Below are 22,690 nucleotides of genomic sequence, written 5' to 3'. Positions count from 1 at the left end.
GAGAGTAGGTTACTAATTATTTGTATGTGCCAAGAGGGCGTTACTAATTGGTGATTTTGCCACGTGATTTTTGCCTTAGTTTCGCCCCTCCTCTCAGCAGTAGCGCGCAGAACTTGAAGCAGTCTAGGAGGTGCACCGGTCGGCGCGTGGCAGCTCATGCTTCAAGCGTGCATTCATTTCCCACCCAAGGACCGGTGCAGTGGCTGCGTCCTTGCCACAGTCCCGCCCAGGAATGGCCTGCCCCGGAGTGCCCGGCCACGCCCCTGTCATGCCTTGCCCAGCCCCATTGGTGCTACGCCAGTTTGACCATGGGAACCTGTTACTAAATTTTTTGGATCCCACCACTGACCATGAGGCAAAATAATCAATAGGGTGACTGGAAGTAAAGATTACTCACACAGGCTAGTAAAGCCTGCAAGATCAGGGACAAGATGCTCAGTCATTGAGCATCTGAGCTATTGTGAAAAATGCCATCATTGAGAAGCCAAGAGGGGATGAATACAAAGAGAAACTGGAGGAGAGGGTGTCTTCGCGCCTCATAAGTGGGGCTATTGAAAAGTTAATGCTCCAAGTACATGCAGGATATGAAAAATTCAGCGCATTCAACAGTACACCAGGGATGGGCATTGTTCTCACCCATGTTTCCTGGGTTTTTTTCTGACAGAGCAGCGTGTGCATATTTGTTGTAGACAAGGCCTCGGGGAAAGAGGGGATGCAAATGAGATGCGCCATAGCTCAGCTGTCTGAGTCAGCCTGATTATCCTTTAATATATTCAAGCAGATTTACGAATGCATTGGCATGACGTGCTTTCATTTTGAAAACGTCCTTGTCAACAGGACAGTCAGCAAATCCCAAAGTGCAGGCCTCTCAAGGACATGGATTCTTTGTGTAGAGCCAGGGCATAGTCTTGATAACGGAATTTCTCTGGTTCCCTTCAACTAAAAAACAGAGAGCAAATAGATAGGGTCAGTGAGCACATAATAGTCTGGCTCTAGAAACAAAACAGAGCTTTGAAATCACATTCAGCTTCATGCCCCAGTATACAAGTAAGACTTCCTGGAGTCTTAAAAGTCCACCCCGCTCATTTAACTACAGATCCCCCCCCCCCCCCACTATTTTCTCCTATGGAAAATTATTGCTCTCCACTGACCCCTTCTGGTCTATACTGGAATGCTGCTAGTATATTTATTAATGGCTCACCTCCAACCTATAATTTTGGACGGGTTCAATAGCTGGTGATTCTTCTCAAAACACTTTATGCCCAAGGTCCTGCAGAATTTTGAAAATTCTTGCTTTTCCTCAAAGGTCAACTGAGCATATTTTTCTGTTTTAAGCATGACCTTGCAAACTAGACCTTTATGTGAACACGAGTGAAAATATAACGTTGGAAAGATAACTCATTTTCCCAGATTAGACACAAGACACATTGGGGCAGGCGTTTCCATTCAGTCTTGTTTCCAAATTAAGACTGTGATTCTACACACGCTGACCCGGTAATAAGTTCTACTAAGCTTAGAGGAACTTACTTGCAAGTAAAATGCATAGGATTGAACTCCCCAAATGCCTTTGTAATTCCAGGGTAAGACTTGGAAACATAATCTGTACAAGAGCACATCAGTCTTTCAGAAACTCCAGATGTCATCAGACTCCACTGTTCACATATTCCTCACTTTCCACTTGATGATGGTATCTTACCAAGGAAAAAGGAGGGTGTTTCCCCTACCAAACAACTCCCCAATCTTGGTGTCACAAGTTTTCTCTTTGCAGAAACCATGAAGATTAAAATTAGTTTAAAATAAGTTTTTACCAATTTTCTGTCAGGCTAAAAAGGAAAAGGAGTTCCTGTGCCAAATACCAGGTGATTACTGACCATGGGTGGCACTAGCACCGCATCACAATGTTTACTAGGACTGACCCACAGGGTGGCATCACATCACAATGTTTACTAGGTAAATAGTTTGCCATTGTCTACTTTACCCCCAGCAAGCTGGGTACTTATTTTAGCAACCTTGGATGGATGGAAGGCTGAGTCATAGGGTGGAATCCAGATTTTCCGAGGATACCAGAATCATACTCCATCGCTCTACCAGCATGGCCAATTGGCCATGCTGACAGAGGCTGATGGGAATTGTAGTTCCTGAACATCTGGAGAGCCGCAGGTTCCCTACCCCTGGTCTTGAGCCTGAAACTGACTTCCATTAGGATTGAACTCAGGTTGTGAGCAGACCTTTGACTGCAGTACTGCAGCTCACCACCCTGCGCCATGGGTCTATGGCAGGGGTAGGGAACCTCCGGCTCTCCAGATGTTCAGGAACTACAATTCCCATCAGCCTCTGTCAGCATGGCCAATTGGCCATGCTGGTAGGGGCTGATGGGAATTGTAGTTCCTGAACATCTGGAGAGCCGCAGGTTCCCTACCCCTGGTCTATGGCAAGCCAACTGTCCCACAAATTCCCAGATCACCTCTGGATCTCTTAAAAAAACTGGTGTTACACCCGCAACCTTCTTATCTGGAAGGGAGACTGCATGTTTTTGTTATCTACAATAATTTTGCAGTTGAGTGCTTTAATGCCTCCCCACTCCCACAGAAATGCACTGCAGACCTGAAGAATTGTTAATTTATAATTTGTCTCTCAGCCCTAGTACTTCATCTCTTGTCACTTCTATTTGACTCCGTTGTTTCAACACCCACTGCAAAGTGGTGGCTCCGGAATGGGTGATCAGCTCACGTTTTCCCGAGGGACAACTGACACGAGAATTCATTTTCTCTGCTAGCTCCCTCCTCCCAGACTACAACAGAATGTCCAAGTATGCAGAAGTTGCCCGACTGAACCCCCGGGTTGCAGCAGAAAAAGCTTTGGCGTCACATGCAGCCCTCGAAAGCAGGGCAAGCACAGCAGAAATCTGGATCAGAGTGAAGCGAATACAGCCAAGTTTAACAATACACAAGTGTGACTAATTAGGCACTTTTTGGGGTACTTCCACAGAAATCAACTGTGTGACCACAGAATGTGACATCTTTCTGTTCCTCTCAAAAGGTAACAAAAACATTTCCTCATCAAGTGTTCAGCCTCAAAGTTTGATAGGCCAGGAGGTTCTTTTACATTTTTATCTGCAATTGGTCATATACGGCAGATGTTTCTTCCACGTTATTGGCTCAAGTGATCTACTTTGAGGTAGGCGATAGTACAGTTTGTGATCGCTGTCATACAAGCAATGGCATAAGAGTAAGATCATACATTTATTAATTGTCTGTAGACTTGCAAATCTGCATGAGACAGCATAATGTCTCATATATAATGTTATTTCAACCTATAATAAGATTCAGAGGCAAGACATTTCACCAAAGGTCCTAAAATCTCTTTTGTAAACAGTGCCCACTGTTCTGAGGTATATGGCAGTGCACAGTCAAGGCAAACACATCTTTCCAACTGCCTTCATTTCTCAAAGTGCTGCTTAGAGTGAGACTCTTATTTTAGAGCAAGGAAAACTTGTACCTGAAATAACTCGGCCTGAATCACAGCGACTACCTATTGAAGCGTGAGTTTTTTTGGCTGCCCTGATGAACAATGCAGGTAGTGACCTTTTCAGTGGAAATAGAAGCGCCTCCCAGTGCTAGCAGTGGATCAGCTTTTCCATCTTCCTTTGTCCCTTTGACTCCCCGCAGAGGCAAAGCTATAATCTTTACATTCAGCACTCAGACTGAAGGTGGAGTTGGATGCTGCTCCAGCTCTAGATGATGCAAAAGCAGCACTTTGAGGAAGGAAGGCAGCTGGGAAGATGTGCTTGCCTTGACTGTGCACCGCCATATACCTCAGAACAGTGGGCACTGTTTACAAAGGACCACTGTTTATTTTAGGACCTTTGGTTAAATGTCTTGCCTCTGAATCTTATTATAAGTCGAAATAACATTGTATATGAGACTGCATAATAGCTCAATGCAAATGTGCAAGTCTACAGATGACTAATTAATGTATTATCTTCCTCTTATGCCATTGCTCGTATGTCAGTGATCACTAACTGTACTACCACCTAACTCAAAATAGATCACTTGAGCCAATAACGTGGAAGAAACATCTATGTGATCAACTGCAGATGAAAATGTAAAAGAACCTCCTCGCCTATCAGACTTTGTACCATGCGGAACAAATATGTTAAATGTAGAAAGCAGCTCTAAAAGTTTTAGATCAGGCTTATTAACTTTGACATAATGAGACTGACAGTCCAATAGAAAAGTTTGTTCAGCTACCTGTGAATAAGTGTCGGCCTGAGTTTGCTGAGGCATGCTTTGGTTGTGGTTGGACAAATGTGCTGTTTTCAGTTGCCGTTTAAGACAACCCAGTAACTGCAGTTGGTTCAGAATGTGGTAGCCCATTTATTGTAAAGACCTAGCTGACGGGAACATATCTTGACAATCTTAAAACAGCTAAGTTGTCTGTGCATACCTTATCCTTCTGCTCGTACAAATAGCTACCTGGCTCATTTCTGCAACAGTAAATAATATTTTGTGGCATGCAAAGGGATGACCAGAACTCTAGGTTTACTTTTACAGTTAAGTAATGCAAGTCTTTGAAGGTCTCATAATTATTTAGGATGGCACTAAACCCTATAAAACAGAAATCCAGAGGCACCATAAGGACTATTCCAGTATTAGCTCCTGTGAATCATTTCACCTCTTCAGATGCGTATTGGGAAAATACATACATATGGGGGGGGGGGGGGGAGCTGGGCTAGAGACAAACTTGGCACGGATCCTATCCTAAAACTTTCATGTGAATTCTCTGTCTAAGTGACTGGAACGATTAGGTTGTTACACATACAGGATGATAAATTCCAACCTCTCTGGAGGGGTACAGATAATCAAAGTAAGTGAAAACAATACAGAAATCAAAGAGGAGGCAGAATGAAACATAATAAAATTAAACCATGAGTCAAAGGTTACGGTATGATGGTGGCAAGTACTATCAAGTCATAGCCAACTTATAGCAACCCTGAAAGATTCTCAAGGCAAGCCAGGAACAGGGGTGGCTTTGCCATTGAATGCCTTTGTGTAGCAAATTCTCATTTAAGTACTAACCAGAACCAACCCTACTTAGCTTCCAAGATCAGGTTAGCTAGGGCCATTTGGATCAGGGCTATAGTATAATACCGCAAGTACAGAAAAACCAATTGAAGAAGAGCAGCAGTGGCATAGTGGTTAAGAGCAGGTAAACTCTAATCTGGAGAACTGGGTTTGATTCCCCGCTCTGCCACTTGAGCTAGTCACAATTCTTTGGAGATCTCTCAGCCCCACCTACCTCACAGGCTGTTTGGGGGGGGGTGGGGATTGTCAGGCCCTTTGAGTCTCCTTACAGGAGAGAAAGGGGGGGTATAAATCCAAACTCTTCTTCAAACTCTTCTAAAGTTTTATAAAGGTGCCATAATAGAACTGGATTGGGAAAATACTTCAACAAAGGGAGAAAGGAAATTTCTGGAGATATGAGGGCAGAGCCTGAGGAAGCTCAGCAGAGCCCGCCTTCCAAAACAGCCATTTCAACCAGGGATCTTTGTAGACCAGCGATCAGTTATAACTCCATCTCCAGGCAGCACTAGAAGGTTTACCCCATGTCTTGTCTCTCTTTCCACAATAGTTGCTTGCAAGCAGCATATTAGGGAATCAACACAGGCCTTGCTCAGAGGCCTCCTTCTAACCAGACGTCATTTGGGTTCCCTTCTGCACAGCTTCAGTTTCTGTCTTTCCGTTGCTCTGATCCTCCTCTAGCCCTGGTCCATACAGTCACTTTCACCTTGCCAGCATTACAAATTTCTCAGTTGTTGAGCACAACTATGCAGTGGGGCCAGGTAGGGTTTCCTGCACTGTAATGGTGGATACCTGCGGATTGATGGAGGAGCAGAACCTGGGAAAGGCAGGATTTGGAAAGGAGCCACAGTAGCCTTTAATACAGGTTTGCCAACCTCCGGGTGGCACCCAAAGATATCCCACTATTACAATTGATTTCCAGATGACCAACATCAGTTCTTTTGGAGAAAATGGAGGGTGGACTCTGGCTTTCCACCCCACTGAGGTCTCCCCTGGCTCCAGCCCCAAATCTCCAGATGCCAGCCCCCTTGCCCACTCTGGTGATCAGGGGGATCTGGCAACCCTCCCCTAGAGGGCTTTGTATTTAGAAATATATTAATTACACAACTTGGCTTAGACATTTATATTCAGAATTTCCATTGAGAAAAGGAGCATAGACATGATTGGGAAATTTCAGGAAGCATTTATGAATGAGCAAGTGACGTAATATCCTGCGGGGGTCCCCCCCTCCCCAAACCCTTCCCCGTCCCACACTCCATCCCCAAAATCTCCACATTTGTCTTAACCCAGGGCTGGAAACCAGAGCCCACCCTCGAAAGCAGCCATTTTCTCCAGGGGAACCGGAAATCAACTGTAACGCCAGGAGATTCCCAGCCCTCACTTGGACGTTGCCAGTCCCGGATCCAGGCCGTTATTGCTTGGGGCGCTTCAAGCCCCCTTCCAGGGCCAGCCGCCCCTACAGGGCCTGAGCGAGGGCCGGGGGTTCTTTTCCCCACCACAGAAGCGGGAAACTAACGGTCAGCCGCCTCGTAGCAGCTAAACGGCCGCCAAGATTTTGAAAAAGGCGTTCTGTCCAATGTGCGTGGCCGCTCCCTCTACGTCACCTATTTTGCCCCGCCCACTAGTGCGCAACAGAGGGCCGCGATAAGAGCCGTCGCCTCTCTCTCTCTCTTTCTCTCTCCACTGCCATGCTCAAAGTATCGCGAGACTATCAATCACCTCCCCCTCCCCGCAAGCTTTTCTCCATTTCTTGGCGCAGGACTTCTAGCTCCGCCCCTTGATGGGGTGGAGATGCCGGGGAGAGCCCGCCGCCCCGAGCCGGAAGCGGAAGTGGCGGGGCGCGGGCGTCTGTGAGGCAGCGAAGTGGTAAGCGGCGGCTCCTGCGTTTGCCGGCCTTGCGAGAGGCCGGGACGGCGCCTGCTCGCGGGAGGGGCGGGGGCTGCCGGGAAGCGGTGGGAAGCCAGGCCGGCTGCTCCCTGCCGAGGCTGGCTGTGGCGGCCGGTGGGGGAGTTGTTGCCTCACCGCTCTGCCGCGTTTGCGACAAGAAAGGGAAGCCCTTCCCGGGGTTAAATCACCCTTGGCTCTCTGCTGGAGGAGCTCATGGGGGTCACCACTGAGGAGGCCCTACTGGGACTCGGCGCCGGCTCCATCTCGGCCTTCAAAGATAGGTCCTGACGAGGAACCGGGTGTGTGTGGGAGGAGAAGCATTGGGTAGATTTCTTTGGGAAGAACTCTTCGTATACATTTCTGTGACCCGCCCTGAGCCCGACTCCGGTTGGGAATAGGCGGGATATAAATCGAATAAAATGAAATAAACAAACTCGGGATGTAATTTCAACAAAATAAAGAAACTCTTTGGTCTTTGAAGGGCCATATTGCCCCCCAAGCAAGAAGGAAGTGGCTGATAAGGTGTGAAGGGGATTGTGGCTTTTGCTGCCTGAAGCCCATAGTAATATCCGAATCCTGAAGTCCACGAGGCTAGAGTGGTGCTTTGGTTTCTTATTTGAATGGCTGTGGCAGCATCTTCCTTTTGCGTGACACAGCTGGATGACTCATCCAAATCTGACGTAAGGGACTACAGGTCGGAAACTGCTGTGAGAGTCTCCGGAAGCTGTGGCAGATCTAAAAGAACCTGTAAGCTGCAAACCAGTCGTTTTGCCTGTAGCTGGGTGGCTGTTGTTGCTTCCCTGACCTTGAAGTAGCAGCACCCAGAAGGAAAACAAGCGATGTTTATCTTGGCAGGGAGATGAGTGGCAGGAAAACTTTCTGAGTGGTGAACTTCAGTGTTGAACTTTTATTAAAGACTGAAACGGAGCTTGCAATGATGCTGCACCCTCCATCATTTCTCACTGCTCCCCTGATCATATTTTAATTTTAATACTTGCCTTGTAACCTACAGCACATTTCCCTGTGAAGTTATGTGTGTGAGCTGCTGAAGACATACTCAGTTTGCCCCATAAATGTGTGATGCCTGAGGTCAAAGGTACGTATGGTTGATCATAGCTGTGCAATGAATGTTAAAGCCTCATTGGCTAAGAGGGCTTAGAACAGGCTAGGGATGGGGAATGTCCATATTTCTGACAAGCCTAAGGAATATCAGGGTGCCACATTTTTTCCTGGACCTATCATTAACTTTTTTTTATTTCTTGATTTATGTATGTTAGGATCAGGGACAAGTATAAAAGAAAAAAGCTTGTGCAGTTCATAGTGGGTGCTCAAGCAAGTACTTTCAGACTCCTCATAGTCCTGAGTCTGTGATGGATCCATTTATTCAGCAATAAAGGAAATCAACTTTAAATGTGCTTCAATTCTTTATTAGTGCTACTTGAACATGGGGAAGTAGCTCTGAAGCAAAGCTCCTAGCTCAATATTAAAATCACAGGCAAAACTTTGTAGCTTGCAGAGTAGAGAGTAGATTCCGCACAGCAGATTTATAATGAGTTGCAATTGTTATAAATGAATTTGTGGGGTGCTGTGTGGTTTCTGGGCTGTATGGCCGTGTTCTAGAAGCATTCTCTCCTGACGTTTCACCTGCATCTGTGGCTGGCATCTTCAGAGGTGTATCATAGTGTGTAACAGACTTTCCTCTGATACTCCTCTGATGATGCCAGCCACAGATGCAGGCGAAACGTCAGGAGAGAATGCTGCTAGAACATGGCCATGAAAGCCTTTGAATTTGTTTTCCATTAATAAAAAGGGAGATGGGTTCGTTTATAATGATTGCAACTTGTTATAGATATGCTGTGTGGAATGAACTCTACATTCATATGGTCCTTAACCCACTGGGATGATAGAGTTTCTGCTAAAATAATGCGCGTGCCTTGTTTACAGTTTATTTTCAACTTTTATTTTTTCTGACTCAATAAAATCTAAGATCCAGGTACTGTCAGGTTACAGTGTTCTCTCTCAAGTATTGGATGGATTTGATAATTTTGCTTTTAGAAGTTTTAAATTTCATGGATACGTCAAATAATACAAATTATGCATTTTGTAATGTTTAAGCACTAAAACAAGTTTAGTTTTTGTAGGAATGATTATTTGAGATATGCAGGTGACACAGCAGTTCAGGCAGGAAATAGTGAAGGCTTCAAATGGCTGTTGAAGCTAAAGTGCCAAAGCAGGATTACTGCTAAACATCAAGATGACAAAAGTAATGAATACCAAGGAATTAGACAATTTTAAGACTAATAGTGAAGAAATTGTCAGAATAGAAGATTTTATGTTCCTTGGCTCAATCCTCAACCAAAAGATATACTGCAACCACAAAAAAAGATTTAGACTTCAGATGGCATCCATGAAGGAGGTAGAAAAGATCCTTAACTACGTCACTGAACAAAAAAATCAATTGTAGGGGTGTCCTTCATAAAGCTACATTCTCATGTTTAGCCTCTGAGTGAAATCCGATTGTTCGTCACAGCAAATTGTAGTACTAAACGTTTGGTAAGCAGTTCGTACCTATAAAGCTGTTAGAAACGTTCAGTTATCAGTTGAGACGCTGATAAACATCTGACATCCAATAGATCTGACTGGCTTAATAATAGACACTAATTTTGAAGTGCAGCTGATTACTGTTTGTGAATTTCTACCCAGCAGTGGTGTAAAATGGCTAAGAGAGTGGCAGAGAAAGAGTTGACGGACAGGAACTGGGATCAAGAAGAAGAAACAGAGGAGGTAAAAGATGTTAGTTACATTTTTTTTCTTTTATTAGCAACAATCTTACTGTAATTATGAACAGTCAATGGGGAGCTCTTGGAAATCTCAATTATACTATCTTATCAGTACACTGAACGTAGACAGCTGACTGAACAGAAGCTTAATAACTCTTTGCACTGGGCCAGAAATTTTCCCAGTCTAATTTGCACAGTACATTGGGCAGAGCTGATTGGCGTGTGATGATAATCTCATTCCTACAGCTGGTATTTTTCTCTTATTTTGATAGTTGTATCAAAATTTTGGCTATCCTAAGGCCCCTTTAGTTTTAAAGTAGTTTTATGTACGGTACTGCTGACCCAATTCTGTGTGAAGTGACATTGGGATGGAGGCTTTAGGCATCATTTTTTAATCCGACTGGGCTGTATCAGAACAGCTCTGCCTCTTTCAAACTGTGCCACTGCCCTTCCTCGGTCACCTTTTTTGTAGAGAGTTGTTCTGGCTTTTTGTGGGGGAAGAGGAACAGTCTTAATTTTTGCACTGGAGCACTAAACCAACGTAGCAATTCAGTGTTGTATTCAGCAGTATCTGAATGGCGGCAGCATGGCATTTATTTATTACTTAGATTTCTATACCACCCCTTCCCGAAGGGCTTTGAGCTATTCTACTGGTCTAGCACTATACCAAAAAAGTAAAAATGTTAAAAACCGTAATAGAACACCCTGCATAAACGGCGGGGTGGGGGAAAATAATGTTCACAACTGGCACAGGCATTTCAAACTCCACACTTAACAGTGGTCCAGAAGCACAAAGAACAGATGAAAACAGAAATAATGAGTTTTTTAAAAAAAACAGCTTAGCCCCACTTTGCAAATGTCTGAATATTTTTTTTAGCAGTCAGGAGGCAAAATAGTTGTGAAATGAAACAAAAATCTGTTCGCGATTTGCAGCAAAAATGGATCGCAAAGGCTGTTTGAAAGCACTCGTAAGTGTTTCGCTGAAAGTTGCAGTTTTTAGGTGGATTTCGTCTATCCAAAAGTGCTTTGCTTCGTGGATTAAACATTTTGCAATCGAAAGCTGTGCAGTTTAATGCGCTTTTTGAAATTATTGAGCATATAAAATTGTATGTCAGAATACAAATCATTAGAAGTGATTGTAGTTTATTTTCTCGTTGCTAATTAAGCTTCCCTATTCTTTCATGAACCTGTTTTGTATTTGGGGAAATTGCTGTTTTATCCAACTGCTGACGAGGTGTAGACCATTCCTGAAAACTGTTTCTGTAAAATCAAGACAAGTTTATTCATTTTCTGTTGACTGTTAATGATTATGCTCTGTGATTATGAATCTTCCCAAGGAGTATCTTTAAGAAGTCATTGCTTCACAGTTAACCTGTTGATATCTTGGGATTTGTCTGCCTCCCCCAGTAAAACATGACTACAGGAGGGGAACTTGCAGTTGGGGAGGGAGGACACACACCATCCTTCCTTCCATTTTTTGAACTTTCTGAATTTTTCTGCCAACGTGGGGTTTTTGGCCCAAGTTTGTAGAAAGATCTTAATTCTCTCTGCATCTTTCAAATACATGGATTTAAAGATCTGTAGTTGGGGCTACACTGAGAGTGAGATACAACAAGCAGGGAACCTTCAAAGACTTGCAGAGAACTCTTGTTTCTCCCTGTATCCCCCTTCCTATGTTGTTTCCTCCTTCCCTTTTCCTGGCGGCCCTCAAATCCTCTCCCCTTTCCTTCATTCCTTCCCTGGTCTCCTAATCTTCAGCTTTATTGTTTAATTCACTTCTACTCTGCCTTCCTCCCCAGTGGAAACTCAAGTTGGCTTTTACTCAACACTTCTTCTCTATTTTGTCTTTGCAACAACCTTGCGAGGCCAAGGAGAATGGGGAATCAAGCCTGAGTCGACAAGATTTTAGCCTGACACTCTCACCATTATACAACCTTAGCAAAGTTCTTCTTTTCTCTCAAGTCACATCTGAATTATTGTAGCCTGTAGTGGGGCTTTCAAGGCAAGAGATGTTCAGAGGTGGGGTTTGCCATTGCCTGCCTTCACGTTGTGTTTTCTTGGTGGTCTCCCATCCAAATATTGACCAAAGCTAATCCTGATTAGCTTCTGAGATCTGACTAGTTCAGTCAGTCCTGTGCTATCCAGTTTGCTGTTAAATAGTGTTCCCAGGTGGTTGCTACCCCAATAAGTCCTTCCTCTGGGGCAGGTGGAAGGGAAGGAGGGTTGGTTAGGCCGAAAGAGCCTTTCAATCTCCTCCCCCTGTCTGTCATATAGAAATCAAGGCTTGAAGGGTGTTAATGCCATTGTGGTTCTTAGCAACCTCTATAGTAATCTCTAAGATCTCGGAGGACATCAGTTTCTTAAAGCTACAGTTTCTCTTTCTGTCATGGAGGGAGTTCTAAAACCCACAACAGAAACAGCAGGCCTGGGGGTCAGAGAAAGCATTTGTGACAAGTGGTTACTAGCCTTGCTTTCTCAGTGTAGTGTTTTGCTCTGTTTTTAATTCAATGTCAGAGGCTTCCTTTGGTCTTGAGAAATAGTCGGGGGGGGAGTGGCAAAGCCCTATTCTTGGATTCTGCCAAATATACTTTTCCAGGATACTTTTGTTTTGCTTTTTTTAAGGATGTTAACATTTCCTTGCAGATGGGAACTTTCTCAGTGGCCAGTGAAGAGGTTTTGAAGAATCGAGCAATTAAGAAGGCAAAACGTAGAAATGTGGGATTAGAGGTAAAGAACTGTTTTTTAAACAAGTTCTTTTTGAACAACTGTTTTTTAAACAAACAGGTTCTTGTTTGGGCTATTTACATGGCCGGCAGATAAAGTGGTAACCCACTACTGCCCAGAAAACTCCATAGAAAAAAGTTACTTACACCATGTGTTTTTGTAGCATAAGTCAGAGGGCTGCATCAAAGGCATTCCCAGGCAGAAAGGCCTTTGGAAGCCAACCACAGTCAGCTCTTCCCCTGGATACCTTACTCACAGGTGTGCCAGCATAGTTCCAGGGTGGCAACTTCTTCCGGGCCAAGCGCAGCAGAACTCTGCAGCACGTGCCCGCCAGCATGTTCATCCTCTCTGCCAGCATATTTTCCCTTTATGCCATCAGGGTGAGCAACCACGCTGGCATGGGCCTGTGCCACTTCCACAACTCCTTTTGCACCCCTCCCGGATCAGGCTGTAAGATATCAAATCCTTTCATGCAAATAGAGGAGGTAAAGCCATTTTGAAGGCTTTGCATGAATAGAAATAGTGATGGGTAGTTTGCATTTACAAGAGGAGGGAATGGATAAATACAGGAAAGTAATAAGGTGAAGGCGAATTGATTAGACGATGTAACCTGTCTTTGGCTGATGTTACTGTCTAGTAGTAATAACCTTCCATTCATGCCATAAGTAACTTGACAGGAAGCTCTAAGTACACTTGCGTAGGACTGGATGTGAAGTTGCCAAGCTGTGCAGAGTGATGGCTAACCACCCATTTATGTTCTCTTTCAGTCTGACAGCGGAGGAGCTTTTAAAGGTTTTAAAGGTTTTGTTCTGCCTTCCGGAGGTGCTGGGTTTTCTGGCTTCGGCAACGGCACTGGAACAAAGCCCTTAGTGCTATCCAACGGTAGCAGCAGCGTTACGAACACTTCTTCATACATCGGTTTAAAGCCAGCTACTGAAACACAAACTACGTTAACCAGTAAGTTAACCGGTCAGTTGTCCTTGGTCGAAACAGTGTTTAAAACCCTTTTGGCATTCTGCGGTTAAAAGGCAAGCTGAAAAGTTTTGCACAAAGGTGGATTTTGTGAGGAGAAACTGTATGTAGTTCAGTTGCAGAGTGCCGGGATTCTGTCTCCAGCATCGCTGTTTAAACATTCTTGGGCGCAGGACTGGAAAATGGCTGCGATTTCTCTACCTATAAACTGGCCACGTGGTTGGTAAAGACTTTGCAGACGCATCTTGTAAATACAAATCGATTCTGCCTCGGGAGGGAAGGGGGACTTCCGCATATCTGTGTTCTCCACAGCCAAGCTAACAACATTCTGGAATGTTGTGGGATTTCTGGGCTGTATGGAGACGCCAGCCACATATGCAGGCGAAATGACAGGAGAAAATGCTCCTGGAACACGGTCATGCAACCCAGAAATCCCACAACACTCCAGTGATTCCAGCCATGAAAACCTTCAGCAAGACATAACAGCATTCTGTTTTTTTTTCTAATAGGCCCTGTGGTATCCAGTGGCTCAATAAATACATCAGTGGTTGAGAAGAAACCTGCCAGCCTAGAAACGAATGGCGAGAGTCAGCAGCCGCCGTCCTCGGGATCCACTCAGAGGCCGGTGGGCAGCTCTGACGTTTACCACAAACAGCTGGCCGCTCTCAACTGTTCTGTGCGTGACTGGATAGTGAAGCATGTTAATGCCAATCCACTCTGCGACTTGACACCAATCTTCAGAGACTATGAGAAATACCTCGCTGAGATAGAGCAGCGTGGGATCAGTAGTGACAGTGGCTCGGAGAGCGACGGCACCAAGGCAGCTGGAAGTCAGCCTAGTGCTGCGTTTGGCAGTTCGAACCTTCAACAAGGCTCACCGTTTTTCTTTAGCAGCAAAAAGTCTGAGGATTTGCCTGGGAAAAGTACGGAACTGGAAAAGAAACCAGAACCAAAACTAGGGTCAAAGTCCGCGGTCACGTTTACTTTCGGCAAGAGCGTCGACAGCTCTGCTCTGAATTCTAGTGCATTGCCTAAATTCTCATTCTCTTCTGGAAGTGCGAGTTTATTTGGGAAAGATGCTAGTCAGGGCAGCGTTCCTTCATTTTCTAAGAAGGCGTCAGATACACGGATGGAAAGTGCCAGCAATGAAGATAAAGGTAAAAATTTACTTTAAAAGATAGAAACTGGGTACATGTCACCTCTGGTTGAACTTTTAGAAGCTCCCGTCGATCTAGTCCCATTGGTTGATTCAGTGTTTATTGAAGAATACAGAAGTCCAAGCACATGGTGGCTGGTGTCAACCATTAATTTTTCCCCTCTAGAGGTCTGCTGCAGAGGAAAGTCACGCTTGCAAGTTCTCTATCTATAGCAGGGAATTTGGTAGGGAAAGGCAGTCTCACTTCCTGCAGGGCAAGACAAATTGACAGCACCCTGAATTCTCTGCCATGTCGGAGTCTTACCACACAACATGTTAGCAGTGCTTAGAAGGAGGAAAAATCTGAGTAGGGTGTTGTGGGTTTTCCAAGTTATGTGGCCGTGTTCCAGTAGCATTTTCTTCTGACATTTTGCCTGCATCTGTGGCTGGCAAAACGTCAGGAGAAAATGCTACTGGAACATCCATACAACCTGGAAAACCCACAATACCCCTAATGAGTCGACAATACAAAAATCGTGAGTGTTTCACATTTTAAAAAATTCTTTATTAGGCACATTTGTACAGAGTAACATGACAAGAGGAAAGGGTAACATGTGACATTAAATTTCTCTTAACGACATGGCCTGCAGCAAGTAGTGGGCTGTTTTCCCTAAGATCAGAGGATCGTTACTATTGAGTAGTTTTACTATGCAAACTTTAGGAGGGGCTTTACCCATTATCGATAATAATAGGGCTTCCCTCAGTGGGTTATATTTCAGGCAGTGACATAGAATATGCTTCAATGTTTCCACCAAGGTAGGACAATACTCTGTCCAATAGCGGAAGCCTCTCAATCTGGCCTTGTGAAAAGGCAGGGGAGAAGACGTTGCACTGAGTGTTTCAAAACATGCCGTACAACAATCTTGAGTGTTTCAAAACATGCAGTGAAGTGAAAAACCCACTAAATCTGCCACAAGTGCCGGTGGAGTCAAGTGAGGTGGGGGTCAGATCAAACTTCTTGGGTACCTGATTAATCCACAGCAAGGGTGGTAGACCTGCCCCTCGAGGAAGTGGGACCCTGGCAGGCGCCACTCACTTCAGGCCATTTAGTGGGACTCCTTAGAAGGTGGGTTTCGTGAACAGGCAGGCCCAGGCCAGCACAGGCTTCTTGGGAACTTCATTCATTCTCATGTGAAATAGTTTAAAAGCCTTGATGAGGAAGATCTTGCATTTAAAACGTCGTTGGGGTTGCATGTTGCGCTCAGCAAGTGCATGGGGGGGATCCCACTGCCTGAATGCCTGTTCCTTGCGTGAGAACCGGGACTAGTGTGTGTTTGGTAATCAGACCTGGTGTCTTGATTTGCCTAAAATTTGCACTCTCCTGGCTTCACGTTGGTAGAAACAAATTCAGAATTAAGCTAGTTTTTTTGCAATTGGTTTCAGGATAGTTCCAAGTGTGCTGGGCCTCTTAAAGGGTTGTTAAACACCTTTAAGCAACAACCTTGCTGTGTTCCATCATTGTGAGGTGGGATAGAGTGAAAAATGCCAAGTTTTCACATGGTTAACCAATGTAAAAAAACCCTCTGAAATGCAGTTTTTGTTCAAGAATAGAATTAGCAGTTAAAGTTATTTTACCCAATACTGGATGTTTGCCTGCTTTATTTTTGAATATAACATTCCTGTGCTCCACTTCCAAGTGAATGGTTGTGTAGTATATTTCTGTTGGTACACGTGTTAAGGGAGGTTTCCGGAGAAGTTCTGAAACAATTCTTCCTACAGGAGGTGAAGAGGAGGAGGAGGAGCCACCGAAAGTTGTTATTAATGAAGTAAAGGAGGATGACGCCTTCTACTCAAAAAAGTGAGTTTTGCAGGCTTTCACAAGTGTGCATGTGCTAATTCTGAGTGAACAGTTAGATGTTGCTCTTTGGACTTGAGAAATCTTACTCTGCACACCACTGCAGAATAAGAACAATTCTTATCAGATACTACACCTATATTTTTGTATTCAGTATGAATTGAAGTGGCAATTCCACAATTGTTTCTTTTGGGGTGCAAACACCTGGTGGTGTATTGGAATCGTTGACTAGTTGTGGCAGGTGTCGGTCATATTAAAAGTATCTACTTGGGTCCAGATAGTTGCTTACCCAGTGCACACCAAAGTGTAACTTTCAGGCTTTTCTCTGTGAGTTGCTGGCTCAATCCCACCCATTTCATGCTGTGTCAGAAATTGTTCTTTGAAACTCTGCCTGGGCAGTTGTCAGGCAGCATACATGGCTGAAGGGCTCCTTTAGCCTGTAACAGCCAGTTAGGTGCTTGGTTGGATCCAGACTGGTGTTTTCAGTACATTGTGACTTGTCTTAACAAATGTGTCGACCCATATGAACAACTAGTTGGAGGGCAGGGGCGGAGCAAGGGGGGGACTGTGCCCCCGCCTGGTGCATCGCTCCCCCTGTCCCCTTGACTCTACACCACTGTTGGAGGGTGTTATGTGTATACAGTGCCGTCAAGTCACAGCTGACTTATGGCATCCTTGTAGGGCTTTCAAGGCAAGAGACTAGTAGGTGGTTTGCCATTCCTTTCCTTTGAATAATGAGTGGCCCTGGTATTCCTTGGAGGGCTCTCATCCAAGGCCGACCCTGCTTAGCTCCCAAGATCTGATGAGAACTGCCTAGCCTGGGTCATCCAGCTCAGAATTGAAGGGTTTTACTGTCTGGTAAAACATCAGATTTTCGTTCTCTGCTTTTCCCTGTTGACTGATACATTCTTGTTTCCTTAGATGCAAACTCTTCTACAAGAAAGACAACGAATTTAAAGAGAAAGGTGTGGGAACATTACACTTAAAGGCTGCGGCAAATCAGAAGACTCTAGCCAAGCTGAAGGGTGTACTGAAAGGCAGACAAATTCCAATTTTGAGGTACATATTCTTCTCTTTGTAGGTAATTCTCCTTTTTGAACTTACTTTGAACCTGAATGAATTTGAGGGCACCCTCTTAACAGACCAGAAGTTCATGCTGGCATTTTAAGGTGTTGATTTGAAACAGAAATACTTTTCCATTGGGGACATCACCCCTTCTTTGGAGGAATCAGGCAGGGAGGGGCAACTTGGAAACCCCAAGCGTCCATGAGCTCTTGGGCAGGGGCTGATGGGAAGTGTAGTCCATGAACATCTGGAGCACCATAGGTTGGCCACCCCATCTTAGGGGTTTAAACAGTCTGATATCTTTTCTCCCGCTCCATCCCAGGCCCTTTTCTTATTTAACTCTCTAGTGTCCACGTTTAATGCCTCCTGAAGCATTTTCAGACTTGGTCCACTGTTTTGGGGACTGTCAAAGCACTGAAATGGAATCTCAGCCTGACCTACCTCATAGGATTGTTGTGAGGATAGAATGAAGGAAAGCAGAACAAAGTAAGCCACTTGGGGTCCCCCTTGGGAAGAAAGGTAGCGTATAAATAAAGTAAACATTTTGATGAACAAAGTTGGGTTTTCCACACATCTTGGAAGTCTTCTGGATATCACAGTGTTTAACAGACTTCCTTCTGTGATACACCTCTGAAGATGCCAGCCACAGATGCAGGCGAAACGTTAGGAACAAGATCTACCAGACCACGGCCACACAGCCCGGGAAACCCACCAGAAACAGCTGTTGTTGTTTTTTTCTCAAGATCGTTTGCAGCTCGTAGGATTTTCGGTGGCAACTCTGGGACCTGGCCCGAGATTTTGGACACTGTCTCGAGGCAGCTGTCCAAACTTTGTGTCTGTTCTTTCGACATCTGATGAGCGGTCTTAAAAGTTTGCAAAAGAGCCAGCGTGGCGTAGTGGTTAAGAGCAGGTGCACTCTACTCTGGAGAACTGGATTTGATTCCCTTATCTGCCACCTGAGCTGTGGAGGCTTATCTAGTGAACTAGATTAGCTTGTGCACTCCAACACATGCCAGCTGGGTGACCTTGGGCTAGTCACAGTTCTTTGGAGTTCTCTCAGCTTCACCTACCTCACAGGGTGTTTGTTGTGGGGGGCGGGAAAGGAAAGGAGTTTGTAAGTCCCTTTGAGTCTCCTTAGAGGAGAGATAGGGGGGATATCAATACAACTCTTCTTTTTCTTTCCATAAAATCTCTGTAGCATCTAAGCATTTTACGATGCTGATTTTTCCCCCCCACCCTTGTAGGCAACGTCCTGCTCAACATTTTGGTGCCCCCGAACATGCCGTGCTCAAGAACAGGGAAGAACAATGTCCTTATTGTCTGCATTCCAAACCCGCCCATCGATGAGAAGAACGCCACCGTTCCGGTCCCGATACTGATCCGGGTCAAAACGAGCGAGGATGCCGACGAACTGCACAAAATCCTGACGGAAGAAAAGGAGGCCTGAAGGTGCGGGATGCTGGGAGAAGAACTTGCCAAACGGCTGCTGCTCACTTTTTACCCCCCTTGACTTTTTTAACTAGGCGTTTTACTCACTACTCTTACATTCTGAGAGCTGGCATAGGAAGCCTGGCGACAGCAGGAGGAATCATGGAGGCCAATAAAAGCTTTAACTCGACACGTGTCCGTTGGTCCTCCCTTCTAGTTCGAAGCTCCCCGGTGCATGAGCCTTACTTGAATAAAGCATATCAAAGAATAAAACAGTCACGAATATATGAAACAGGAAAAAAAAACTCCTGCCTACACAGAAGTGCTCTAAAAGCTAGATGTCAGAAATGCAGTTGAGGACGATTGGAGGGGCCGAGGGGGTAGCTGTGCACCCACTGTAGAAACTTGCTTCCAAATTTGGACTGTGACACCTCTCTGGAGTACAGTTGCGATTTGATTTTGTTGAGATAACTTGATCCAACACAGAGCGGTGTAATTGGACATCCCAGGAATATCCTTTGATTTTTAAGGTTGCATTTGGGGATTGAGGTTGCTTTTCAGTGGACTTTGGTTGCATGTTGACTTTGGTGTCCTTCACTAGAAATTGCCCTTCCACGGTGCTGCTTGTCGCTGTGGTGGCCCAGCCATCACCTGTAGGCGTATCACAGGGATTCTCGGGGGAGAGGAGGCTAGGGGTGGAGATCCCCTTTTTCCTCATTCCCTGGAGTGTTAAGGGAGAACATACTCTGAATACGGTCATTCCAATGCAAACAGAGCCAGCATGGTGTGCTGGTTAAAAGCGGCAGACTGTAATCTGGAGAACCAGGTTCGATTCCCCACTCCTCCACATGATGCATGCTGGGTAATATTGGGCCAGTCACAGTTCTCTCAGCCCACAGGGGGGCGAGCAACAGCATACCACCTCCAAACATCACCTCCGGCCCCTACTGGGTCACTTATAAGTTAGCTGTGACTTGATAGCACACACACGCGATGCAGGCTGTTTTGCCTGGTGCCTGAACTTGGAGCATTTTGCAAAGTGCTGCTTAAATGAGCCCTGATCCAATGTACTGTTAGCGTCCCGTGACAAGGTTTGGGCTCGCACAATCTCCTGTAACGGCAGAAGCTGTGTGTGTGTAACAGGGTCAGTAGTTGATCAGCTGTTCAAGTTGGCACCGTGTTAATATTGTAACAACTGCAAACGAACAGACCTTTCAGTGGGGGCTTGCGTCGCTGAACTTCTCGCTGGATTGTGCCCTTAATGCAAGATGGGTGTGGAACCAGAATTGCTGATTTGCATGTGTAAGTGGGTATGCGTATATATATATATAAAACGGTGTTGCTGGAAGAAAGGTTGAGTGGCCAAGGGCTTCCATACGTGGGTCACTCTTGTTGATTAGAAATGGGGTCTGGAAAACCTCCGTGAGTCTGTTTACTGCAAGTGGCTGGATATTTGGGGGAGGGGGTTGGACAAATGTACTTAAGTGGGTAACCAGTTGAATTCTGATCACTTTTAGCATCATTTATACAACCGGACTTAATAGTGCAGGAATGTATTAGCTCGCATCTGTGTGTTTTCTAAGGAGCAGAAGTGTATGTATGTAAAACAGTTCTTCAGTGAAAGACAGTTCGTTTTCTTAAGTATCCTTCGTATGGCTGTGTGTTCTGTGACGCTGTTTCTGAAAGAAATCCAGCCTGTGTCTGTTCTTTCTAATTTGATGAGCGGTCTTAAAAGTTTTTGCAAGAATTGTTAACTGTTAACGCATACTTGAGGATGTCCAGGTGAGGGGTGTTAATGCTGTTTTTCTGGAAAATTTAATCTCTGCAATGCACATTGCAGCTACCCAAACCATTTCATTAATTATATTTAGGGAAATTGGTCACTGTCAAACCATGCAAATGCCAGATTTCAGTGGGTATACCAAAGTCAGTAAAACTACACTAGAAAGAAAAGGGGTTGGTGAGAAAAGATGTTACTCCTCTTGTTCTGCCTGCACTCGGCCCCCCCAGTGCCATTCCTGGGGCTCTGGAGTTTCATCGGGGTGACATTGAAGGCAGCTCAAAGAATTATTTTCTGCTTCCACAAGGGGCTGGGCAGGTCCAACTTCTCTTGCTACAGTCCAAGCCCATGAGAAGCTGCCTTTAGAATGCTGGAATTTTTGATTGATTGAATGCTGGAATTCTGAAAGCAGTTGCTGATGGAACATGAATGGCAGCTGCTTAAAACGTTACACAATTGATGTGTCAGTAGAGATGTGAAATTGTTTACCGTGTGCTGGGAGGAGAGTTACTCATCCTTGGCCCTTCTGTGACTTCACTCTGGCCACTGTCTTCGGGAGGTGTTTCTGCTGCCATGTGTTACTTCCTTGTCACGTCTGGCTGGAACAGGGGTGGCCAACCTATGGTGCTCCAGATGTTCATGGTCTACAATTCCTATCAGCCCCTGCCAGCATGGCCAGTTGGCTGATGGGAATTGTAGTCCATGAACATCTGGAGCACCATAGCTTGGCCGCTCTTAGGCTAGAGTCCAGGGGTCTACAACCTGCTGCTCTCCAGATGTTCATGGACTACAATTCCCAACAGCCCCTGCCAGCATGGCCAAGTGGCAGGGCTTATGGGAATTGTAGTCCATGAATATCTGGAGAGCCACAGATTGCAGACCCCTGCCAACCTGATGTAAGCCCAAGCATCCCCCCCCCCCATACAGTGTGGACTAGGATAGTGTTGGCTGCTTCTCTTTGGAAATGCAGAAAGGATTCCCTTGAGGAGAAAGGCATTCTGTTAAAATGACCATACTGTGAGTGAGTTAAGCTGCTGACTTATTGGAACGCTTTTTTGGTTTTTAAATATCTCCCCCCCACCCCCTCCCTGGCAGGGTGTGCTGTGTGTAGCTGGGCGGATTGTGGCGGAAGACGCCAACCAGTCAAAAGCTTAACAAGCTACATCCCAACAACAACAAAAATCCTCCCCCCTTATTTGTATTTTAAACTAGACTTAATGTATCTTAAAGTAGAATTTGAATCTTCCCAATGCTACATGAAAATGCCAAGTGGTTTGCCAGCCGCTTTGCAATTCAAAGTCAGATGCCATTAATAACTTCAGGGAGCTAAGTGGGTCAGAATTCTTGGCAAGAAAGCCACGCGTAGAGTCCTCAGGCTTCGTGGTACAGCATGCTTCGTTTGTTGACACTGAAAGGTAAGATTTGATTTCTGCAATGACGGCGTGCAGGAGTTTGGAAGCGGCTGTGTCAGCCTGTACAAAACTGGACAATCATGTTTGCACAAAAATGTAGTTTGAAGCAACGTAACAAACTTCTGGAATATGAGTCTATTCTGAAGCGTGACCCCCCCCCAGGTCTTGCACTGCATCCTGAGGGGACGTAGTCTTAATTTCCAATCTGATAACTTATTGTCTTGTAGCGTCTGTAGTCTAAGTTATTGCTATAGGTGTAACTACTGTACTGTTTGTTTGCAATTTCTTGCTGAACGTACAAAATCATTTTTTTTCATTGTTAACAGTAGACCAACTTCTTTTGACTCTTTGGTGTATTTTATTTCGCATGTAGAATAAGCCTATTTCTCACTGGGGTGATAACCCTGGATTTGGAGCATACTGTTTCAAGCTGCAGAGAATTGACTGTTCACACTATTACAAGGAGGTTCAAGCCTTGCTCACTCCATCTAACTTCCCTGTGTGGAGAGAATCTTTATTGCTCTTCCGAGTACATTGTGGGGAGCAAGCTGAAGTGGTACAGCCCAGACAC

General features: G+C 45.1%; 1 protein-coding gene across 10 annotated transcripts; it reads left to right on the top strand.

Annotated features, from left to right (window-relative positions):
* The first annotated feature begins 6,800 nt into the window (after nt 1-6,800).
* Nucleotides 6,801-20,853, top strand: NUP50 (nucleoporin 50). 10 transcript variants are annotated; one of them, XM_048515899.1, is made up of 9 exons: nt 6,801-6,947; nt 7,981-8,064; nt 9,675-9,752; nt 12,392-12,475; nt 13,240-13,429; nt 13,954-14,601; nt 16,359-16,437; nt 17,356-17,459; nt 18,729-20,853. In XM_048515899.1, exons 3-9 carry the CDS (start codon nt 9,684-9,686, stop codon nt 18,944-18,946), a joined length of 1,392 nt encoding a protein of 463 aa, XP_048371856.1. In that variant the 5' UTR covers nt 6,801-6,947; nt 7,981-8,064; nt 9,675-9,683; the 3' UTR covers nt 18,947-20,853. The 10 variants fall into 10 exon arrangements, with proteins under 10 accessions (XP_048371856.1, XP_048371846.1, XP_048371848.1 ...); XM_048515889.1 differs by having other exon boundaries at nt 9,675-9,761; nt 17,356-17,488; nt 18,741-20,853; XM_048515891.1 differs by having other exon boundaries at nt 9,672-9,761; nt 17,356-17,488; nt 18,741-20,853.
* Nucleotides 20,854-22,690: the final 1,837 nt, after the last annotated feature.

This window comes from Sphaerodactylus townsendi, linkage group LG14, assembly GCF_021028975.2.
Source record: "Sphaerodactylus townsendi isolate TG3544 linkage group LG14, MPM_Stown_v2.3, whole genome shotgun sequence".
NCBI lineage: Eukaryota > Metazoa > Chordata > Lepidosauria > Squamata > Sphaerodactylidae > Sphaerodactylus > Sphaerodactylus townsendi.
The sequence above is the reverse complement of the archived record's forward strand: the minus strand, read 5'-3'. Positions and strand labels throughout refer to the sequence as shown.